General features: G+C 50.0%; 1 protein-coding gene across 3 annotated transcripts in view; it reads right to left on the minus strand.

Moving 5' to 3' along the window:
- The window catches only part of BAK1 (BCL2 antagonist/killer 1), a 40,209-nt gene extending 18,399 nt beyond the window's left edge, over nt 1-21,810 (minus strand). For all 3 annotated transcript variants that reach the window (XR_007774411.1, XR_007774412.1, XM_050953102.1), the window contains exons 1-2: nt 21,638-21,810; nt 8,967-9,074 (exon numbers count right to left, since the gene is read on the minus strand). Coding sequence is in view for 1 of the 3 variants with exons in the window: in XM_050953102.1 (XP_050809059.1) it covers nt 8,967-9,036 (70 nt within the window). In the remaining 2 variants the exon portion in view is untranslated. The remainder of the gene's footprint in view (nt 1-8,966; nt 9,075-21,637) is intronic.
- Nucleotides 21,811-22,209: the final 399 nt, after the last annotated feature.

Raw genomic sequence — 22,209 nt, forward strand, 5'->3', positions numbered from 1 at the left:
ATTTCAGAGGTGCCAAGCACTTGCAGTTCCCAATGACTTCAGGCGGATTTGTGGGTCCTTAGCAAGTCTGAGAAATCAAGCCAAGATCACTCCAATAACACAATTATGGCTAGGAAATAGATAACTGGGTAATTGACAAATGGATAGATGGATGCAGACAGTGAGTCAGAGACACTGTGAGGTTACACGAAATTTAGGTTGTGTAAATAAAGGGACGGGGGGGATGGGATGATAAACACACACACCCCAACCTTCCCCACCGATACTTTCTGAGGTTGTTTTTGATTCAGCGAGAACAGATTTATTTGAATGTAAACAATTCCCGGACTGTGGCAACCCGGAAGGCAAGGGTGTAGTGCTGGCCAAAGGGGAACCACAAAACGAAACTGACTGACTCATAGTTTCAATGAAACACAGAAGAGTAAATAAACAGCATGAAAAACAAAGAGGAGATAGGCTGACAAAAACAAAAAAACAAAAACCACTTTCTGTTTTAATAACCCCAGATGTTATTACTAGTAACACAGGGGCAGAAGTATTCTGGGACAGGGCCCGTCTTTTTGTTCTGTGTTTGTACAGCCCCTAGCACAAGGGGGTCCTGGTCCAGGACTGAGATCCTAGGTGATCCAACAATATAAATAATAATCTTTTTGAAATATATATTTTTCAAATGCTACCTGACATCAATGTAACACCAGCAGGTCTATAATTGAGAAATCTTCTCAACACTTAAAAAAAAAAGATATGCCGTGTCATGACCAGCTCCCAGTACATTCTGAGTCAGATTCTTGGCATGCAGTTGCTCTGCACAGCATGCTGCTTAGAGGGGGATTGTGCAAAGGTGGCTTAGAACTCAGCTCCCCTTTGGCTCTGCACTAGAAGGGGTAGTGCAATGTGCTTTACTTCAGCTGGCTACCTGTGGATCAAACTGCAGCCAGGGATCAATGTGGCGTGGGGGCATCTTGGCCACATCCCTTTCCTGGTAGCCAAGCCCCCTTTTCCCTGCTATGCCAGCAGCGGGGAGAGGGAGCATCATAAAAACCCCTACCGTGGCTCTACACCCCCCCACCTTGCACTGCGGTGATCCTCTGGGGCACCTTCAAGGCTACAGTCTCCCTGCAGAGTGGTGCAAAACAGATGCTCTGTGAGGAAGAATCGAACCCATTGTCTTTTAGGCTATGTCTACACGACAGACCGGACAGCGGCACAACTGTACCGCTGCAGCTGAGCCACTGTAAGGTCCCCCGTGTAGCTGCTCTACACCGGCAGGAGAGGGCTCTCCGATGGCATAATTAAACCATCCCTAACAAGCAGCGGTAGCAATGTCGGCAGGTGAGCGTCTCCTGCCCACATGACGCTGTCACCGGTGCTTTTGTCGGTGAAACTTATGGCGGCCGGGTGTGTGTGTGGTTTTTTCACACCCTTGATCTACAAAAGTGCTAGTGTAGACAAAGCCTCAGATTGTTAACTCCTCAGGGCAATGACCTCATCTGGTATGGCCACAAGAACGCCATCAGCATTTAAACAGTGATAATGAATGACCTACTCCGAGGGTGTCTTTTCAAATGTTGGGAGACATCAGTCAAGAACAGCCCTAATGCACTAAAAGGTGCATTTGTTTATACAAAGGCTGTTATCAGAGGGCAGCTACAGACCAAACTGTACCTGCTGCAGCTTCCCCCCCCCCCCCCGGCGCCCCAGTGGATGCATGGATGCCACACAATCAGGACTAGGACTCAGGAGCGCTTGGTTTGATTCTCAACTCTGCAAGTAGCCTACGGGGTGGCCCTGGGAAAGTCACCCCGCCGCTCCATGCCTCAGTTTCCCCATCGTTAAATTGGGGACAATGATGCTGACCTCCTTTGTAAAGTGCTTTGAGAGCTACTGATGAAAAGTGCTATGCATTATTATTAATAACCCTGGTTTAAACGAAATCAGAAGTGGGCCAGCAGTTTCATTCGACATCATGTCAAATACATCTCAGAGGGGTACCGAGTAAGAATCTGGCAGCTATACAGTGGAAGGGGTTTCCCTTTCAATGTACTACATGGAATGGTCTCTTCTGGCCTACCTATGTTAGTGAGCGAATGCCAGATTGTCTTTGCCACAAGGGGAAATTTCCCCTGTATGCTGGCTCTCCCTTGGTGGTGCAGCAGAAGTTGGGACAATATTTGCTGCGTCTTGATTTCTTTAAATCATCGCTGTGATTTTCAAACTCCGCTTTTTAGAAATCTGCGCAACACCAAGGGAACTAGATAGCTCGGGGGGCTGGAAATGTAATGTGGAGGTGAAAGATTGACTCTAGCCCACATTAACAGTAATTTAAAGTAGCTGCCAACTGATAGATGTGCGATGGTCTACGTGAAATGAATTTGGTGGTTCTCAGTTCAGTTCCCAGTGGACAAGCGTCCCTATCATAAAACTCACCACCCACCAGGGAGACTAGTTGAGTCCTGATCAGGGGCAATTTCAGCAGAGGCCAAGGACTGAATAAGCCCTGGGGACTGATCCATCTTCTCACCCTAGAGGAGATTCCTCTAGGCCAGAGTCATGCTGGCATGGCAATGCGGGACAATCTTGCACAAGGGATGACTGGAGGTCATCCTTCTCCAGAGCTGTCAGGCTGGCACAGAACTGCACAGCGAGGAGTAAGCAAAGCCCTGGGGCTGCAGTCCGAAGACTCACCTTGCTCTGCTCAACATTTGATTTCAGTTTTGGGTGGATATTTTTCAGTCCTCACGCGGCCTCTGACTCAGGCAGGTCACTTCCCCTTGCGCTGATGTAGGTGCTAAGTGTTTACTCATTTGCCTCTGCCAGTGAGTTCACCGCAGAACAAACCGACACAGGAAACAGCATGCATTAATATTGCTGCAGAGCGCTTGGATGTAGAGTGGGGTGCACAGCCTGGGGGAGGGGGGAAATTGGTTGTATTACTGCACGGTAGTAGATGGGCCCCGTAAATCTTGCCTGGACATGCTCTTCCCCTATTGACAGGACAGAAATAACTTGCTTTCTTGTGCCTCAGAGAGCTGGGAGGCGCGGGGAAGGGATAGCTAGCTCCACAGTGCTGACACTTTGGCCAGATCTCTCTCCTTTGCCCAGCAACAGCCCTCCATCCACTCCAGAGGGTGCTGCAAGAGAGCACCATGCAGCGACCTATTTTGCTATCCTTCACAGGCTAAGAGAAAGAAGGGACCATCAGAGGGCTCATAAATAAGGCTGCGAGCCTGTTACAGAAGTCACGGATTCCATGACTTTCCGGGAACTCCATGACCGCTGCAGCGACCAGTGTGGCTGACCCCAGGGCCGTCCCAGGGCCAGCCACCCTGGGGCCAGCCGCTGGGGCAGCTGGAGTGGTCCTGGAGGCTGCCTGAGCAGTGGTCTCTGGGGGACTCGGAGCAGCGGGTGGCCAAGGGTAATCATCCCCCACCGCCAGAGCAGGGGGCAGCTGTTGGTCCCCGGGACCCCTCTGAGCAGCTAAGATTTAGTCAGGGATATTTATAGTAAAAGTCATGGACAGGTCACAGGCCGTGAATTTTTGTTTATAGCCCATGGCTTGTCCATGACTTTTATTAAAAATACCATGACTAAATCTTAGCCTTACGCATGAGCAGGATCACCGCCCTGAAGCTGGTTTCCACAGCATGGTCACGTGAAGGATAGGTATTTGGGGTATTTTCCAACCACTTGTAAATGGTCTTTCTAGACCCAGGTATGACATGGGTAGGCTTCAACCACCACAACTGAAGCATCAGGTCTTGGCTATTCCTGGAGGTAGGATGCCAGACTAGATAAGAATAGCCCCTTCCATACAAGGATCCCAAAAGGTGTTACAGACATTCATGATTTATGCCTCACTTCTCCCAGTGGTTTGCATATTACCTTCATTTTACAGATGGGAAAACTGAGGCACAAAGAGGTCAAGTGATTTGCCTAAGGCCATACAGCAATTTGGTAGCAAAGCCATGGCCAGAACCCAGAAGTCCTAACTCTCAGCCCTGTGCTGTACCCACAACATGGTGCTTCCAGGTGGATCTATGGCTGATCAGATCTCTGATCAATCATTCCGACCTCTAAGGAAAAACATTTAGATTATACTGACCGTTGGCTGGCATTTTTGCCTTTGCAAGGTGACTAGTTCATTCCCAACCCTGTGTCCCACTCGGCAGCCACAAGCAGTGCAAGCTCAGCCTGTCTCACAGTCACAAAAATGACCAGATAGGAACAAACCTAGCCAGCCTGGCCTCTTTCTGCATTTTCCATTGCTTTCTATAGGAGCCAACAGCTTTCATTAAAAAAGTACCCAGCTCCCATTCCCACCTCCTTCCATGGTGGGGTGTCCTGTGAATCGGGGAACAGTCTATAGTTTAGACTGGACTTTTTCTGCCCTGTGCTGCTTGCTCCAACCCGCTCCCTCCCCCTTAGCCTCACATCACACCTGCCCCTCTTAGCCTCTTTTCCCCTGCCCTATCCTCTTTACCCCTTTCCCTTCCTTTTCTTTCCATTTAGCTGATCTCCTCCTAAGTATCCCCCCACTCCAATGGAATTAACATGCCATTTGCTGCCATCACATGGTTCTGCTTGTGTGTTCTGCCTGTTCACCCACCTGTCTGTTGTGTCTGCTTAGACTGTGGGTATGTCTACATCTACAATTTTGCAGCGCTGGTTGTTACAGCTGTATTAGTACAGCTGTATAGGGCCAACGCTGCAGAGTGGCCACACTTACAGCAACCAGCGCTGCAAGTGGTGTTAGATGTGGCCACACTGCAGCGCTCTTGGGCGGCTTCAAGGGGGGTTCGGGGAACGCGAGAGCAAACCGGGGAAGGAGACCAGCTTCGCCGCGGTTTGCTCTCGCGTTCCCCGAACCCCCCTGCAAACCGCAGGGAAGGAGACCTGCTTGCTCGGGGTTCGGGGAACGCGAGAGCAAACCGCAGGGAAGGAGACCTGCTTGCTCGGGGATTCGGGGAACGCGAGAGCAAACCGCAGGGAAGGAGACCTGCTTGCACGGGGGTTCGGGGAACGCGAGAGCAAACCGGGGAAGGAGACCAGCTTCGCCGCGGTTTGCTCTCGCGTTCCCCGAACCCCCCTGCAAACCGCAGGGAAGGAGACCTGCTTGCTCGGGGGTTCGGGGACCGCGAGAGCAAACCGGGGAAGGAGACCAGCTTCGCCGCGGTTTGCTCTCGCGTTCCCCGAACCCCCTTGCAAACCGCAGGGAAGGAGACCTGCTTGCACGGGGGTTCGGGGAACGCGAGAGCAAACCGGGGAAGGAGACCAGCTTCGCCGCGGTTTGCTCTCGCGTTCCCCGGTCCCCCCTGCAAATCGCAGGGAAGGAGACCTGCTTGCTCGGGGTTCGGGGAACGCGAGAGCAAACCGGGGAAGGAGACCTGCTTGATTACCAGAGGCTTCCTCAGGTATGCTGGGATACCTGCTTATTCCACGGAGGTCAAGAAAAGCGCTGGTAAGTGTCTACACTTGATTACCAGCGCTGGATCACCAGCGCTGGATCCTCTACACCCGAGACAAAACGGGAGTACGGCCAGCGCTGCAAACAGGGAGTTGCAGCGCTGGTGGTGCCCTGCAGATGTGTACACCTCCTAAGTTGCAGCGCTGTAACCCCCTCACCAGCGCTGCAACTTTCTGATGTAGACAAGCCCTGTAAAGCAGGCAGAACAGGGACTGTCTGCTACTCTGTTTCTAGAGCTCCTAGCACAATGGGACCCCCCCCCGTGTTCTTGGCTGGCCCTTAGGCACTAGCATAATAAACATGATTAATAGTAATATTCATGACCTAGTCACCCAGCCTCCCTCTAGCTAAGTTATAGCTGTATCTACAGAAAAGCCATCTCTAGCCCCAATTGCTCTAACAAGGTGCTAATGTCAAAGGCTCCCTGGGTACATTTAAATGCAGATTTGACAAACACCTCTGGTCAAGGGGAAAAGCCACCCTTTGCACAGGGCTGAGACTTGTTCAGGGCCCCACAGGGATTTGGTAGCATCCTGTGTTAACCCCTAGACACCACTGCCTCCCCAGACCTTAACTATTGATACAGATTGCTGCACCAATTGCGTATTATGGGCTGCTGTGGTGCTCCCATCCCCAAAATCTAAGGTGATACTTTAGCCATGGGACTGCAGAAGCCCTTTGAACCAAGGTCAGAGCTTTGATCTTCCACAATGCTGCCTGATGGTGCATCAACTGAATTGATTCATTTTAGGGTATATTCCTCATTTCATTTGACTTCCCACGGGTTATATCTATGGAGTATAAATATAACTTGGTGGGAAAATCCTACAGAACATCCTATTTTGTGTGTCAGCAATCTGATTTGCAGGGCTGGAAGAAACAGACAGAAAATCCTGTTTGGGTTTTGGTACCAAGCCTATAGAATTCAGGAGAATATTAACCCTGAGTTGAACACCAGGTCATCCTCTCTTTCTGCAGGTGGCCTTGTAAATGGGGAAGTCATTGAGTCATTGCAAGTCTGACAACAATGCCACGATAACAACTATTTATACAGATCATTTCACACTCAGTGCAAGGTCCTATTGCCAAAACTTAAAAAGCATATAAATGAAGGACCCAATCCTGCAATCATTATTATATGTATATTACTGAGCTAGTATTAAAATAGACAGACATAAATTAGGAACTTTGGACAGTTTGAGATTAAACAATTCCCACTTTGTCTAGAAGGGGTCCAGCAAATTGCATAGCTGATAATGATATTTACCTTCTTTGGTAAAGTGCTTTGAGAACTCCATATAGGAGCTTTCCATATAGGAGCTCAATAATACTATACAAACAACGTTTTCTTCAATCATTTCCTTAGGGGAATTGAAAGAAAAGAGAGGAGAGAAAAAAGACATGAGAGTAAGAAGAGTGCACATATAATCCTCCCAAGGCCACAACGAACTTAGTGCTAGTTCATCTATCTAAGCCACTATTACCATAATATCTTGGCACCTCACAGTTTTTACTGTATTTATCCTAGCAACAGCCCTCTGAGGTAGGCAAGCGCTACTGTGTTAGGTATTACCCGATTATGATACAGAGGGACAAGATACTTTTCAAAAAGTCCAGGCAGGGCAGGCAATGAAACCTAGGTCTCCGGACTCCTAGGTTAATGCCTTAACCACTGGACCATCCCTTTTCCCTGGTATGATACCTTGCTCCCATTTACACAGGATCCTTTCCATATTTCCTAGCTTGTTTCTCTTCTGTAGCGAATTCAGTTCTTTTGCCTTTTTTAAGCAACCAGTGATGCTTTAACAACATAGGGGACCTGCCAGGAGCAACCCAGGATAGGCAAAGATGGTGGAGCCCTATTCATGCCCTAAGAGACATTTGGTAGTGCAGGAATAATTCAGAATGATCCTCTGGGGGGAGAATTATTTTTTTTCTGAGCAGCAGATAAATCCCTTAGCTTCCTACCAACAGCAAAAGAAAAATGGACAAAGAACCATGAGGAAAATCAAACCCCAGAGAATTTAATCAAACCAGTCGCTAAAGGTTTCATTCACCCAGCAACCCCACAGCATGTCTCTGAGGGAGACACACAGCTCCATTTCTAGGGACATCAATGCAATTTTCGGCTGAGACGGGAACTTAGGTTAACTTCAAACACTAAGTTATATCTGGATGCACATAGAGACAGAGCTTCCACTTAACTTCACTGGGAGCAGAGCAAGGCCAACACTGAATCCCACAAAGAGGGGGAGAGAGAGAGAGAGAGAGAGTGTGTGTGCGTGCGTGCACGCGCACACGTACAGCCTGATTCTACAATTGTTCCTCAAGCAAAATCCCACGGGCTCCAATGCAGGCTCTGCATAAGGACTGCCCTGATTTTATTTTAATACCTCACAAGCTTCAGTAAGGCAGGGACTATCTTATTATGCATTTGTCTAGCACGCAGAACAATGGGGTTCTGAACCTAGCTGGGCCTCCAGATGCTACCGCAATGCAAATAATAATATAATCGTGACAGTGAAACAGCTCTGAACTGGCTGTGAACTGCATAAACAGTTAGGTGTCATTACTGAAGTGGTGTTATTGATAGAGCTGCAGTGACTCATGCTCATGTACAAGTCTACCTGTAAAACAAGGTAAAGAGTCACCCATGCTTAAAAGATTGCAGCGCAGAGGAATTCTGTCCATTTGGGACAGAAATGAGGAGCAGATCCTTTCGATTTGTTTTGGACTTTGTTCTCAGAACATTTTCAATGTTTTGCCCCATAAATCTGCTACTGTGGATGTGACAAGCCACATTTTGGAAAATCATCAGGGTTCAATTTTACCCAACAGTTATGTTCTCAGATTCAACTCAACTGCGCTGCCATTAAGCATTGCCTGGCCTGGCTTGGATCTCTTTAACATGGAGTACATTTGCCTACATGGATGGGAGGAGATAATGGCAAGGACGCTAGGCAAGTGCTGTGCAAGCTTCCCACCCATCACTCTGCCATTGCACCTCAATCCTCTGTGTCCCACTGCTATTGCAGTCTTCCCCCTCACCCTCCCCCCACACCCCGAACTCCACCAACGCACTTCAGTCCTGACCTGCTGCAACTCCCTTTGCTATTCCAGACCTGGACTCCCTCCTCCATACACACATACACTGCTCTGCCAGTGCATCTCACTTCTGTCATGCAGCCCTCTGGTATTCCAGACCTGGGTGGGCAACAGGCAGATAGAGCCACACACACACGCACTCCACCAGTGCACCTCAGTCCTGATCTGCAGCACTAGATACTAACTCAGTGCTGAGCATCTCCTGAGCAAAGACTTGACCGGTGTTGCCACAGACTTGAAACCAAGTCCCCAGAGATTAAACCTTAACCGGCCCATGTACCTCTCCCCCTCCCCTTTCTAAAGGAACCGGACAGGATACAAGAATTATAATCAAAACAGAAAGGAATTTAAAAGAGAGAGACATTAAGCCCCAGTTCATAATAAGAAACCTTGTTACCCGAATTGAGCCTCTCACTGGTCCTGCGCCGATGACGGTCTGGTGGGTCGCTGCTGTTCCCAGAGGCCATGGCGGAGGGGAGCTTGAGGAGAGGGGATCCGCTTTACCCTGCAGAGGGAGAAACAGGGGTAGGCAGGGTGAACTGGGCGGGACACTGAACCAGATTGCTCAGTGAAGGGCTCTGGGGAGCAGCAAGCTGTGACCAGTCTGGTGATCCCAGAGGAGACAACTGGAGACTCAAGGTCTGTTCTTTGGCCTTGGATCCTTATACACCTCCAGGGACAGTCTTAGGCCCCAAGATAATTCTATAATTCACCTAGAGTTTCTCCTCTGAGCACTTTGCCTCCTGCCTTTCTTTATCTCTGCACATCTGACAGCCTCCTGGCTCCTCCCCCCCCCATCCCACTCTCAAATCCCCACCCACACCAAGGTTCTTCGATCTCTCTGGCTGGATAGCATTAGTTCCCTAAAACACATCCTCAGGCTCCTCCTCCATCTACAGGATCACTCCCATGCCCACGAGGGCTGCAGGACAGAAGTGAGATGCACTGGCAGAGCAGTGTGTGTGTGTATGGGGGAGGGAATCCAGGTCTGGAATACCAGAGGGCTGCAGGACAGAAGTGAGAGTCTGGCAGCTCTCCCTACCTGGCCTTGTCTCACGAGGAAAATTTATCACGCTCAGGACAATGAGGTCCCCCCTAGTACTCTTATGAAGCACCTCATGACCACACACAAAGGTGCTCCTCCACGAGCTTATGCTCACCCGATACCATCTGGACTGAACTTGCCTTCAGCGAGGCTAGTTACCATTCTAGTCTGTGCCATTTAGTCCCAGTGTGGATGAAGGTCAATGGTGTTGTACCACAACTGGTTTCAACAGTCCTACTTCTAGCGCACTGGCGACCTTTCAAAATCTGCTGCAATACGTTGCTTTTGGGGAGCTGTGCCGCAGAAACTGGGAGACAGTTTGCCAGAAGGCACTGCAACCATGACAATTTAGAGCGGTGCGAGCGCAGATGCAGAGCAAGCTCTTAAAATGGTTCCACACAACCAGCTCGGATGCACTGAACTGGTGTAGTGTAGAGATGGCCATTGTATCCCCAGGAGAGGTTTTGAACAGTTTTCGTCTCTCAAGTGCACCCAAACAGTAGGCCCATTCTGGGTCTTATTAGTTCCCCATTTCTCTTTATTCCGGAACTACTATTTCCTCCTGTTCATCATCTCACAGATCCCCTTAAAAAATACTATGATTAAAAATTCGTTAGAACCCAAATCCCCGAAAACCCAGTCATCCTAAACCCAGGCCCAAATTTTACAGCTAGTGCAAATCTCTAACCACAATGCTTAGCATGTATACAGCTCTTTATCAATACTTCATGAACCTGCCTGCCAGGGGGGTATTCGCTCAGCTTTTGCAGTGGGAGAAACTGAGTCACAGGGAGCGCTTGCCTGAACTTGCATGATGAGTCGATTTCAGGGCTGGGAAGAAAACACAGCTAGTTCCTAGTCACCTGCTCAGTGCAGATGACTAGGTCCATATACCACTGGTGGCATGTGAGCTTGTTGGAAGTGGTACATTGCATCAGGGTTGTCAGTCCCTGGAAGCGGTACTGGGACAGAGCCAGAGGCCTGTTCCATGACATGGCCCCCTTTAGGCAAGATATTCAGGAGAGTGGCAGACTAATTGAGGAGGGGAGGGGAAGGTATTGATCAGGTGTCCACCTCAACATGATAAAACCCAGGTGTTAGGTGACCCCCCAGGAGGAGAGAGGCAGTCGGCCTGAAGAGGAGAATTACAGGGGAGCATCAGGTCAGGAGAGAGGCTCCCTGGGATGGGAACTAGAACAGAACAGAGACTAGTGGGCTGGGGAAGCCTGCCTGAGTCACAGCCCACCGCAAGGAGGCAGGTTGTGGAATTCCTTAACCAAGAGGAAAGAGTTGTGAGTTCACAGCAGAAGGCCTGTAGGAAAGATTCTTCTAAGAGGCCAGGGTGTTTAGTGGGACTGGCAAAGCTCCTTGGGCAGGGCACTGGGAGTCTTCCCAAGATTCCCCCAGCTCCCTAAATCCCCTCTGAGGCTTTGTCTACACTGGCACTTTGTTGGCAAAACTTTTGTCGTTCAGGGTGTTTAAAAAAACATCCCCCCCCAGAACGACAAAAGTTTTACTGACGAAAAGTGCCCTTGTTCGTCGACAGGAGCACTCTCCTGCCAACACAGGCGCTGACGCTCGTGGGGGGGTGTGTGGAAGTGTTTTGTCAGCAGCTAGCTCTCTCCTGCTGACAAACAGCAGCTACACTGCATGCCTTTTAGCAGCAGAGCCATGTCACTAAAAGCCTTGTAGTGTAGCCATGGCCTAAGCCTTCCCTGTCCATTTATTTACACACACTCTCTCTCTCTCTCACCTGATCCTAGGGTGACCAGATAGAAAGTGTGAAAAATCGGGACAGGAGGTAGGGGGTAAAAGGCACCTATATAAGAAAAAGCCCCAAATATCGGGACTGTCCCTATAAAATCAGGACATCTGGTCACCCTACCTGACCCTAACCTCATTAGACCTGGGCAAGAAGTGTTTTTTCTATCTTTCCAGGATTTCAAAACTTTCCTCCAGACAAACTGAACTTGTTTGCAAAATAATAAATACAGTACATAAATAAAAATGACTCACCTGCCCTAAAACAGCCAACAGCACAGTGGTTAGGGCACTCACTGGGCCATGGGCAATCCTAGTTCAAGTTTGTGATTCCCCACCCCCATCCTCCTCTCACCCCCGCTCCCTAATTTTATCAGAAATTCCATCCTAGACCTAGAAACTTCTATGTTGCTGTGACAAGTCTTGGGTTTGACACATTTTTGGTAGAAAATGTCACAGCGTTTCAGTGAAAAACCCCCAACCTGTCTAAACCTCACATCCTCTAATCCTCCCAAAGGGACTCCCCTAGCCAAACTCCCATCTCTTCTAATTCCCCCAGGCAGATCTTCACCAGCCACATACAAAACTTATTTGACTAGGTGTCTCTAAATATCTTAATTAACCCTATTAAGACCTAAACCAAGAGGGCACAAAAAGGATAAATGTGCACGTGGTACTTCAAACATCAGTTCTTCACGAAGGTGTCATGTGAACAATAAAGTCTGAACTACAGCACTAGTACACACTTCTGGGCTAGATTCTCAGTGGCTGTAAATCAGAGTTGCAGTGTTGTCAATGGAGCTACCGAGGCATCTTTAAGGTGCCACCAGACTCCACGTTGTTTTTGTGGCTACAGACTAACATGGCTACCCCCTGATACTTGAGGCATACAGCAGCTGAAGAGAAACATTTGGGAAGGCAGTGTGGCCTAGTGTAAGTTGTACCTAAGTTAATAATATATTGGTTCTTTCTGTCTGGTATTGGTTAGCCATGTTAAATTAAGTTATTTAGTTTTTGTTGGTGCCCTTAAACAGGTTGGATAACGATGCACTGCCACAATAGACGCTGTGCAGCGTAGCAGTTCAGGGCTATGACCCAGTTTTCCAACCCTTACAGAAGGAGAAGTCCAACAATAGAGGTGTGAAATACAGTCCATCATTCACCTCAACGAGGTGGCAATGGGGGGAGCGAGGGACTAAGGGAATGCAAAGCTTACTTATCAACAGGGCTTAGGAAATTGCCAAATGCTCATTTGCATCTCAATGCTCAGAAGACAATGCCAGCTGACAGGTACTCCTTGCTAGGTGCCTTGGGAACAAACAGGAGGTTTGGACTGTGCCAGTAGGTGATGGTCTTTTACATCTAAAATTTTGCAGCGCTGGTTGTTACAGCTGTATTAGTACAGCTGTATAGGGCCAGCGCTGCAGAGTGGCCACACTTACAGCAACCAGCGCTGCAAGTGGTGTTAGATGTGGCCACACTGCAGCGCTGTTGGGCGGCTTCAAGGGGGGTTCGGGGAACGCGAGAGCAAACCGGGAAAGGAGACCAGCTTCGCCGCGGTTTGCTCTCGCGTTCCCCGAACCACCCTGCAAACCGCAGGGAAGGAGACCTGCTTGTTCGGGGAACGCGAGAGCAAACCGCGGCGAAGCTGGTCTCCTTTCCCGGTTTGCTCTCGCGTTCCCCGAACCACCCTGCAAACCGCAGGGAAGGAGACCTGCTTGCTCGGGGTTCGGGGAACGAGAGAGCAAACCGGGGAAGGAGACCAGCTTCGCCGCGGTTTGCTCTCACGTTCCCGGAACCACCCAGCAAAACCGCAGGGAAGGAGACCTGCTTGCTCGGGGTTCGGGGAACGCGAGAGCAAACCGGGGAAGGAGACCAGCTTCGCCGCGGTTTGCTCTCGCTTTCCCCGAACCACCCTGCAAACCGCAGGGAAGGAGACCTGCTTGCTCCGGGGTTCGGGGAACGCGAGAGCAAACCGGGGAAGGAGACCAGCTTCTCCGCGGTTTGCTCTCGCGTTCCCGGAACCACCCAGCAAACCGCAGGGAAGGAGACCTGCTTGCTCGGGGTTCGGGGAACGCGAGAGCAAACCGGGGAAGGAGACCAGCTTCGCCGCGGTTTGCTCTCGCTTTCCCCGAACCACCCTGCAAACCGCAGGGAAGGAGACCTGCTTGCTCGGGGTTCGGGGAACGCGAGAGCAAGCCGGGGAAGGAGACCAGCTTGATTACCAGAGGCTTCCTCAGGTATGCTGGGATACCTGCTTATTCCACGGAGGTCAAGAAAAGCGCTGGTAAGTGTCTATACTTGATTACCAGCGCTGGATCACCAGCGCTGGATCCTCTACACCCGAGACAAAACGGGAGTACGGCCAGCGCTGCAAACAGGGAGTTGCAGCGCTGGTGGTGCCCTGCAGATGTGTACACCTCCTAAGTTGCAGCGCTGTAACTCCCTCACCAGCGCTGCAACTTTCTGATGTAGACAAGCCCCTATACTCCATCCTCATCCCCTTCTCTGCTACCCCCTCCACCTCAACTTCAAATGTGCAGCGAGGGTGGTTCAGTTGTGACCCATGGGTTCCTCTTGCAGCACGTCTCCAAGAGGGCTAGGGAGAAGGGAAAGGCTGCATAGGGCAGTGGCTCTCAAACTTTTGACTGGGGACCCCTTTCACACAGCAAGCCTGAGTGCGACCCCCACCCCTTATACATTAAAAACACTTTTTAAATATATTTAACACCATCATAAATGCTGGAGGCAAAGCGGGGTTTGGGGTGGAGGCTGACAACTCGCGACCCCCCATGTAATAACCTCACAACCCCCAAGGGGTCCCACCCCCCAGTTTGAGAACTCCTGGTATAGGGGATGGGAGGGTTAGAGCTGGGGTTCAGAGTATAGCATGGAAGGAGGGCTAGCCTCACCACCCCCACATGAGGGCTAGTCTCCCTAACCCTCTGCCACCTGGCTGCAATTCTCAATGACTAACCTCCCCCTGCTGGTTTCTGCTCTGGAGCTTGGGTGGAAATGAAGCAAGCTGCCTTTGAATTTAGAGTCCCCATCTTCTGAGTGAGGAAAACCCTCAGTGACCTCCCTCATGCCCCAGCCAGTTCTACGGAGGTTTATAAGGGGTTTAATAGAGCTTTTTCATATGAAGGGCTCAAAATGTTTCACAAGGGCACGTGAGAATCATTTCCCCCCTTTTATAGATGGGGAAGCTTAGGCACAGAGACTGGAAGTGATTTGCCCAACGTCACAGAATGGGTCTGGCAGAATGGGAAATCAAAGCCAGCAGTCCTGACTCCCTGGCTCTAGTCTAGACCAGCAGTTGCCAACCAGGGGTAAGCGCACCCCTGGGGGTACTCAGAGGTCTTCCGGGGGTACATCAACTCACCCAGGTATTTGCCTAGTTTTACAACAAGCTACAGAAAAAGCCCTAGCGAAGTCAGTACAAAGGAAAATTTCATACAGGCAATGAGTTGTTTATCCTGCTCTATATGTGCTATACACTGAAATATAAGTGCAATATTTATATTCCAAGTGGTTTATTTTATAATTATATGGTACACAGGAGAAAGGCAGCAATGTTGCAGTACTAGAGGCTGTGACACTTTTGTATCTTTATGTCTGATTTTGTAAGTGAGTAGTTTCTAAGTGACGTGAAACCTGGGGGGACACAAGACAAATCAGCCTCCTGAAAGGGGGACAGTCGTCTGGGAAGGCTGAGAGCCACTAGTCCAGACCTTGCTCCTTCCCCTCCTGGAAAAGGGCAGGAAGGAGAACTTCCTGCGTGGGTCTCAGCTAACACTGCTCCCTGAATGGGTAACTTGTTTCATCTCTCCAAACGGAGTTAGCTTAGGGCAGGTCTACGCTTAAAACACGGCACTGATGCAGCTGCATCGCTGTAGCGCTTGAATGAAGCCGCGCTACGCTGACGGGAGAGAGCTCTGCCATTGGTGTAGTTAATCCACCTCTGCGCGAGGCGCTAGCTGTGTGGGCGAGAGATCTGCCACCGACACCACACTGTCTACGCTGCGCTTAGGTGTGGATAACGGCATCGCTCAAGGGGTGTGGATTTTTCACATCCCCAAGCGACATAGTTATACCAAAGTAATTTTATAGTGAGGACCTGCCCTCAGTGCTAATGGGGGACACATCCTGATGGACTTGGAGAGTGGAAAACCCCAGGCTGGGCTGCAGCTTGTGCCTGCCCCTTGGCAGACTGCTGCTGAGCAAGTGCTGAGTGTCAGGGCAATTCTACCATGCTGGTATCGACGGACACCCTCTTCTATTCCTCCCATTGATTCATGCATCATTAGTTGCTGCTTGGATGCTGCTCCAAAACATGCACCCCCTGAAGGGCCTCAGTTTAAAGCAGTGATACTTGGACATTAATGGTTCAGGATCCAAATTAGCGATCAATGTTACCCAAAAGAGCCACAGTATTGTGAATTCATTGTTTCTTTTACTATAGTACTATATATCCATATCTAAACAGTATGACGGGAAATAGTTATATATAATTCTCACAGCAAAATGACTGACAAAGTATTATTACACCTTTACCCCAATATAACGTAGTCCTCAGGAGCACAAAATCTTACCGTGTTATAGGTAAAACTGCATTATATCGAACTTGCTTTGATCCACCAGAGTGCGGAGCCCCGCGCACCCCTCTCCGAGTGCTGCTTTACCGCGTTATATCGGGTCACATTATATCAGGGTAGAGGTGTATTTCATCAACTGCAACTGGGTTAACAACACAGTAAAAGGATCCTGATTGGTTAATCATTAAATCACTAGGTGTTTTAATATCATGTGCTGCAAAGAGCTGCAGGAGACGCATTAAAGAACCACGTGCGGCCCGCGAGCCTCATTCGGAGTCTCACTGGTTTAAAGGTTCTATAGGTCACAGGATACATGAAACACCCAATGCACAGGAGAGGCAGGGAGGAGGCCGGGTACACTGGACAAAGCACAGAACTAGGAGACTTGTGTTCTATCCCACACTCAGCCACAGATTCACCTTGGGCAAGTCATGTCCCTTCTCCGTGGCGGAGATTCCCCATCTGTAAAAAGTGATAATGAAACTGACCTCCTTTGTGCATTGTTTTGAGATCTGTACCAGCAGTTTAGATCCAATTGCAGAATGGGAAAAAACTTCCTAACTGTCAGGGTGGTTAAGCACTGGAATAAATTGCCTAGGGAGGTTGTGGAATCTCCATCATTGGAGGTTTTTAAGAGCAGAATGTCAGGGATGGTCTAGATAATACTTAATCCTATCTTGAGTACAGAGGACTGGACTAGAAGACCTCTCGAGGTCCCTTCCAGTCCAATGATTCTATGGGGAGACGGAGATTGTAAGGGCTTGTGTACATGAGAAACTGAGCAGTAAAACCAGGCCAGTTTAATTACACTGCTGTAGTTATATTGGTAATTCCCCAGTGGACTCTCTTAATTCCAGAGTAATTATGTGTCTTTTTCTGGTATAGCTTAAGCTGCTTCCAAAGCGACATAAGTTAAATCAGAAAAAGCCACTCTTATTCCAGAATTAGACTGTCGCCATGGGGAGTTTTGCCAGTTTAACTATAGGGGTGTAAATTCACACCGTATCTTACACGGGCATACCTTCCCGCGTAGATATGCTCTAAATTCCCTGCTCCATGTAGCAGGGATCAGCTGAACAAAGCACACCCTTAATGCTTAATACATGATCATAGTATAGCTTGATCGGAGAGCAGAATTTTACCTGGAGTTTATAAAGCACGTTGGCACCTGTGTGATGACCAGGGCTTCTTAAAACCAAGTTTAATATTAAACAGGAACAAAAACTGAGGGGAAATTCCTCAACCATCTTTTTGCTCTGTGTTTGTACCGCATTTAGCAGAATGGGGTTCTAGACCATGACTCAGCCTTCTAGGGACCCTGTGGTAATAAAAATAACAGGACTTGGAAAGAACAAAGGACCAGATCATCAGCTGGTACAAACCTGTGTAGGCCAACTGAAGTCAATAATTGAACCCAATGGACACCCAATGGCTGCACTCACTCCAGATTGGTTTAACTTTAAATATAGACTCATAGAAAAGCAGAGCTGGCGTCACTCTGGTTCAGGTGCAAGGGTAGGGGAGAACACAGAGCTGGTTGGTGGATCTGGCCGTATTCGAAGAATGACCCACCACTGGTAACACCTGCAGCTTGCTTGGTGCAGGTCTTAACCATAGATTCTAGCCCAGTCCTGAACACTCGTCATCCTTGTCCACCCTTGCAGCTCAGTTGTGTTTAATATCGGTCCAGCTGCACTCATTGCCAACACCCCCTACTGGCAAGGGGGAATTCTTCTAGCGTAGAGTAGGTTTCTGCATCTGAAAGATTCCTAGTCTCAGCTTGTCCTCGCTGATGCTATTTCTGCATTCATGACGCAGTTGTTTGCTCTTATTTTTCATGTTTACCCTTTGCAAAACCTATAAGGAAGTGGGCCCTTTTTGTCAGGCTGGTTCCTCTTCTGCTCATCATTTCTAAGAAGGGAAAATTTCAGTTTCTTTTCTTTTTTTTTTCTCCCTTGGCTTTTTCCCATCACATCGCATTTCTTATGCAGATCTCTTCTCTACCACAATAAAGTCATTCACAGGTGTGTAAGTCACATTCCTCGAACTCACTGGGAACTACCAACTGCCTCTCATACTTTTGGAACAACAATCCACAGCCAACTGCTACTAATACGCATCTTTCCCAGTGGCAACAAAGAGGGATGAACTAAGATCTGAACAAAATCTTAGGCTGACCAGGGTTCCAAGCACCAGAAGAGCCTCCTCTCCTCCCAGGTTTGACCATTTCCAAGCTAATCTGGAGTTGGACCAATCTAATGGGGACCAATCCCTATGGGCCTGAGAAAGAGTAGAGGAGGACCTGCCACCCACATTGTCAAGAGGTCCCTGGGCTCCCGGGAACAAGGGCTTCAGACACCTTGTGGCCCAAAGAGTATGGCCAGGAACGAGTTGGGGGAGGGAGGCCTGAGAGTACAATTCCCCCAGCATCTATGGGCGCCAGGTTTGTATAATTTTTGGTGGGGCCCAGAAGCAGAGCCATCCCATCCATGGGACTTACTGGGGCAACACCCTCCGCCCAGGCCCTGCGCTTTGGTGGGCCCTGTGCTTCAGGGAGATGCAAGGTACAGGGTAGCCTGGAGGGTTAGCGGGGGGCCTGGAACCAGCAGCAGCAAGTGACTCGGCCTCAGCCCGCCCTGCCCTGCCAGCTCCCAGCATTGCTCGGGGAATGGGAGTGGAAGCCGGAAAGAGGCAAGGCAGGGGGAGGGGCTTGGCGAAAGAGGTGGAATGGGGGCAAGGAAGAGGGGTCGGGCTGGGGCTGGGTCGCTTGCTGCTGCTGGCACCAGGCCCCCTGTTAAACTCCCAGGCTGCCCTGGACCCCATGTCCCCCTGAAGCAGGGGGCACCCCAAAGCGCAGGACCTGGGGTGGTTGCCCTGGTCCATCCTATGGATGGGACGGCTCTGATTAACTATAAGCCTAAACATTGATGGAGCCGGGCCCACATTCCTGATTATTGGTGGAGCACGGGCACCACGGGCCCATATAACTCGCCGCCTATTCCAGCATCCCCAGGATTTTGGTTTGCTAGGAGCTGTGTTTAGCATTCACTTGCTACCGAGGTATTAATTACCTTCCAGCTCAACAGCCCTTACTTTCACGAAGGGTTAAAGCCACAGTGACATGTGGGCGTAGCAGCACTTCAGAGATGGCAAAGCAGCTTATCTTTATTGGTGAGTAAAACAGACCTTTGCCTTGAGTGCATTTCCCCTCCCGATCCTCCATTTTGCATAAAGGTTTCAGTGAGTTTCCTGTTCTTCCTGGATCATATGTCCCTTGCTTGCCTCCCCATCCGCCAAACCCATTCAGGACCTTTCCCCTAGACCAAATCCCAGCTGAGGCTTCCCCACCCACCTCAATAAAAGGTGATGTGGAAATTCAGCCACTGGCCCTGCACTGAGGAGAAAGGCCAGCATGGCGGCTGGAAACCATTGCATATCACAGGTAAGGGGGGGATCCACAGAAGGGGAAGGAGAGGCAGAGAGACTTTCTGAATAGCAACTGCAGCTCTGAACAGATGCCGGCTCACCCTCTTCTGTGAGAGCAATAAAACTGCCATTGGTGCGTCGTACAGTCTGATGCTTTTTCAGGAAGTGCACACATATCTCTCGAAGGAAACATGTTCTAGGCAAGGCCCTTAGCCCACACAAAGGAACTTGGGGCAGATTCCACCACTGGATGCATAGTAGACAGGAGGGTAACTAAACACTTGCCTGCAGTGTGTGTACAGTGTCTAACACCCTAGGCCTTGGGGCAATGCTGCATTACAAATGAATGCTCCTACTGCTAATATTATCCTGGGAAGCACAACTCACAGCCACAGGGCTGGCAAACTAGGGTCACCAGTCACCACAGCTCCTGACCCCAGAGAAGTCCCCGGTTCCCTGTTGTGGGTTGAGGGGGAAGAGATAGCTCAGTGGTTTGAACATTGGCCTGCTAAACCCAGGGTTGTGAGTTCAATCCTTGAGGGGGCCACTTAGGGATCTGGGGCAAAAATCAGTACTTGGTCCTGCTAGTGAAGGCAGGGGGCTGGACTCGATGATCTTTCAAGGTCCCTTCTAGTTCTAGGAGATTGGTATATCTCCTATTATTATTATTAGCCACTCCAACAGCTTCTCCATTCCCATTTAGGACCTGCTCTGACAGAAAGCCACACATCTGCCCCCTCTGCTCCCTTCCTGTCTGCACGCGTAGGCCAAACAGAGAGCGTGCTGGCCCATGCAGCTGGGGGGCCCTCTGCACTGCCGCCTGGGAAGGTGCTGAAATGATTCATTAATTTCAAAACTATACACGTGATTGGTTATGTCTGGTAACTCAGCGTGGGAAGACAGTGCCCGCGGCTACAGAGACAGAGAGTCAGGGGACTGCAGATTTCTGCAGCATTAACTCAGAAACGTATCCCAATACAAATTCAAAAATCACTTGGGTGTATTTAAGCCTTTAATCCACCTTTATTTACTTGTTTTATAAGAAAGCACTGCAGGGCTGTCCCGATTCCCTGCTGTAGGTTGTCATGTTTTGGCATGACTATAAAACACTGCAGAATATATTTTAACAACAGGGTTCCACACCCCCTCTTTCAGCAGTCAACTTACAGTGAAATTGTTGGCCCTGATTCTGCAAATACTTATTCACACATTTAAAAGTAAGCACTTGAATGGTATTAACTCATCTGCTCATATGCCTAATTCACGCACATGCAGTTGGTATTTTGTTAACCTCTGAGGCTAGGACAAGAAGCAGTGGGCCTAAATTGCAGCAAGGGCAGTTTAGGTTGGACATTAGGAAAAACTTCCTAACTGTCAGGGTGGTTAAGCACTGGAATAAATTGCCTAGGGAGGTTGTGGAATCCCCATCCTTGGAGGGTTTTAAGAACAAGTTAGACAAACACCTGTCAGGAATGGTCTAATTATTACATACTCTTGCCTTGAGTGCAGGGGACTGGACTAGATGATTTCTCGAGGTCGCTTCCAGTCCTACACTTGTATGATTCCATGACCAGGGCCCTTGATTGTCCTGACCAGTTACACAGGACTATACATTCCCAAGCACTTTCTAGTTAACCCTGACAACACCAGGGCATTAGCCCCATTTTATAGGTGGGGAAATGGAGGCTGGGAGACTCACCCACGGTGACACGCTATCCCTGCAGCATACGTGTTCCAGACCCCTGTGCTAATCACTTCTCCTCCACACCCCCCAAACAAAACCAACATGACAGCGATGCCCTCAGAGCTGTCACTGGCCTGAGTGGCACCCCCACGGTGGAGCCCTGCACCCTTGCCACGCAAGCTCCTAGGCACCAGTGGCTGGATCCCTACAGATTGCAGCTGTTGCTTTATTCCTGTGTCGTCCCGCCGGTAAAACAGGCCAATCCTCCGCTCCCGGGCCCCAGCCCCATCCCGGTAGCTCCGGTGTCCCAACCCAGCGCCCGAGCCAGGCCCGGCGCCCTCCCAGAGCAGCAACCCCCTGCTCAGGCCGGGGCTCTCCGAGCAGCGGGCGCCCCGGGGCAGCTCCCCTAGCCCCACCGGCTTCCCCCGGGGACGCACCGGGCCACCCGCCAGCTGGCTGGACCCCTCCCTTCCCCTTTGTCCAGCGCGCGGCTGGGATGCTGCATCCGGGGCGCTGGGCTGGGAAGGGGAGGAAGCGTCCGCAAGGTTCGTACTCACCCTCTGCCGCCTCCCGTCTGCACCGGGGCTTTTCAGCGCTCGGGGTAGGGGGTGCGGCTGGAGCTGCCCCTGCGCCCTACTTCATCATCCCCGGCTTCCTCGCCTGCTTCTGCATCAGCTTCCTTACCCTAGGAGTGGGGGACGCCGATTGCATGCGAAAGGAAGGAGTGGGGATAACGAATTGACCATAGATGCAAATAGGGAGACAGCTTCAGCTCCCTCTAGAGGCTCCTTCTAGCCCAAGCTGCTCACGGTGTCTTTCTGAAGCTCCTTCCACCGTGGCTGGGAGCTGGGGCCATGCGGATTTGCGATATGTGACGTGAAGGGGGCTGAATCAGCCACTGCCTTCCCAGGAGGAACCTTTCTGGGAAATCGCTTTCTTCAGGGAAAAGCAAACACAACGGTGTCATGCATCAAGACACCAGAAGCAAGTCTTCTGCTCTACTCTGTGCTGATTATGCCTCCGCTGGAGTATTGTGTCCATTTCTGGGCGCCACATTTCAGGAAGGATGTGGACAAATTGGAGAAAGTCCAGAGGAGAGCAACAAAAATGATTAAAGGGCTAGAAAATG

Source organism: Gopherus flavomarginatus, chromosome 5, assembly GCF_025201925.1.
Source record: "Gopherus flavomarginatus isolate rGopFla2 chromosome 5, rGopFla2.mat.asm, whole genome shotgun sequence".
NCBI classification, from domain to species: domain Eukaryota; kingdom Metazoa; phylum Chordata; order Testudines; family Testudinidae; genus Gopherus; species Gopherus flavomarginatus.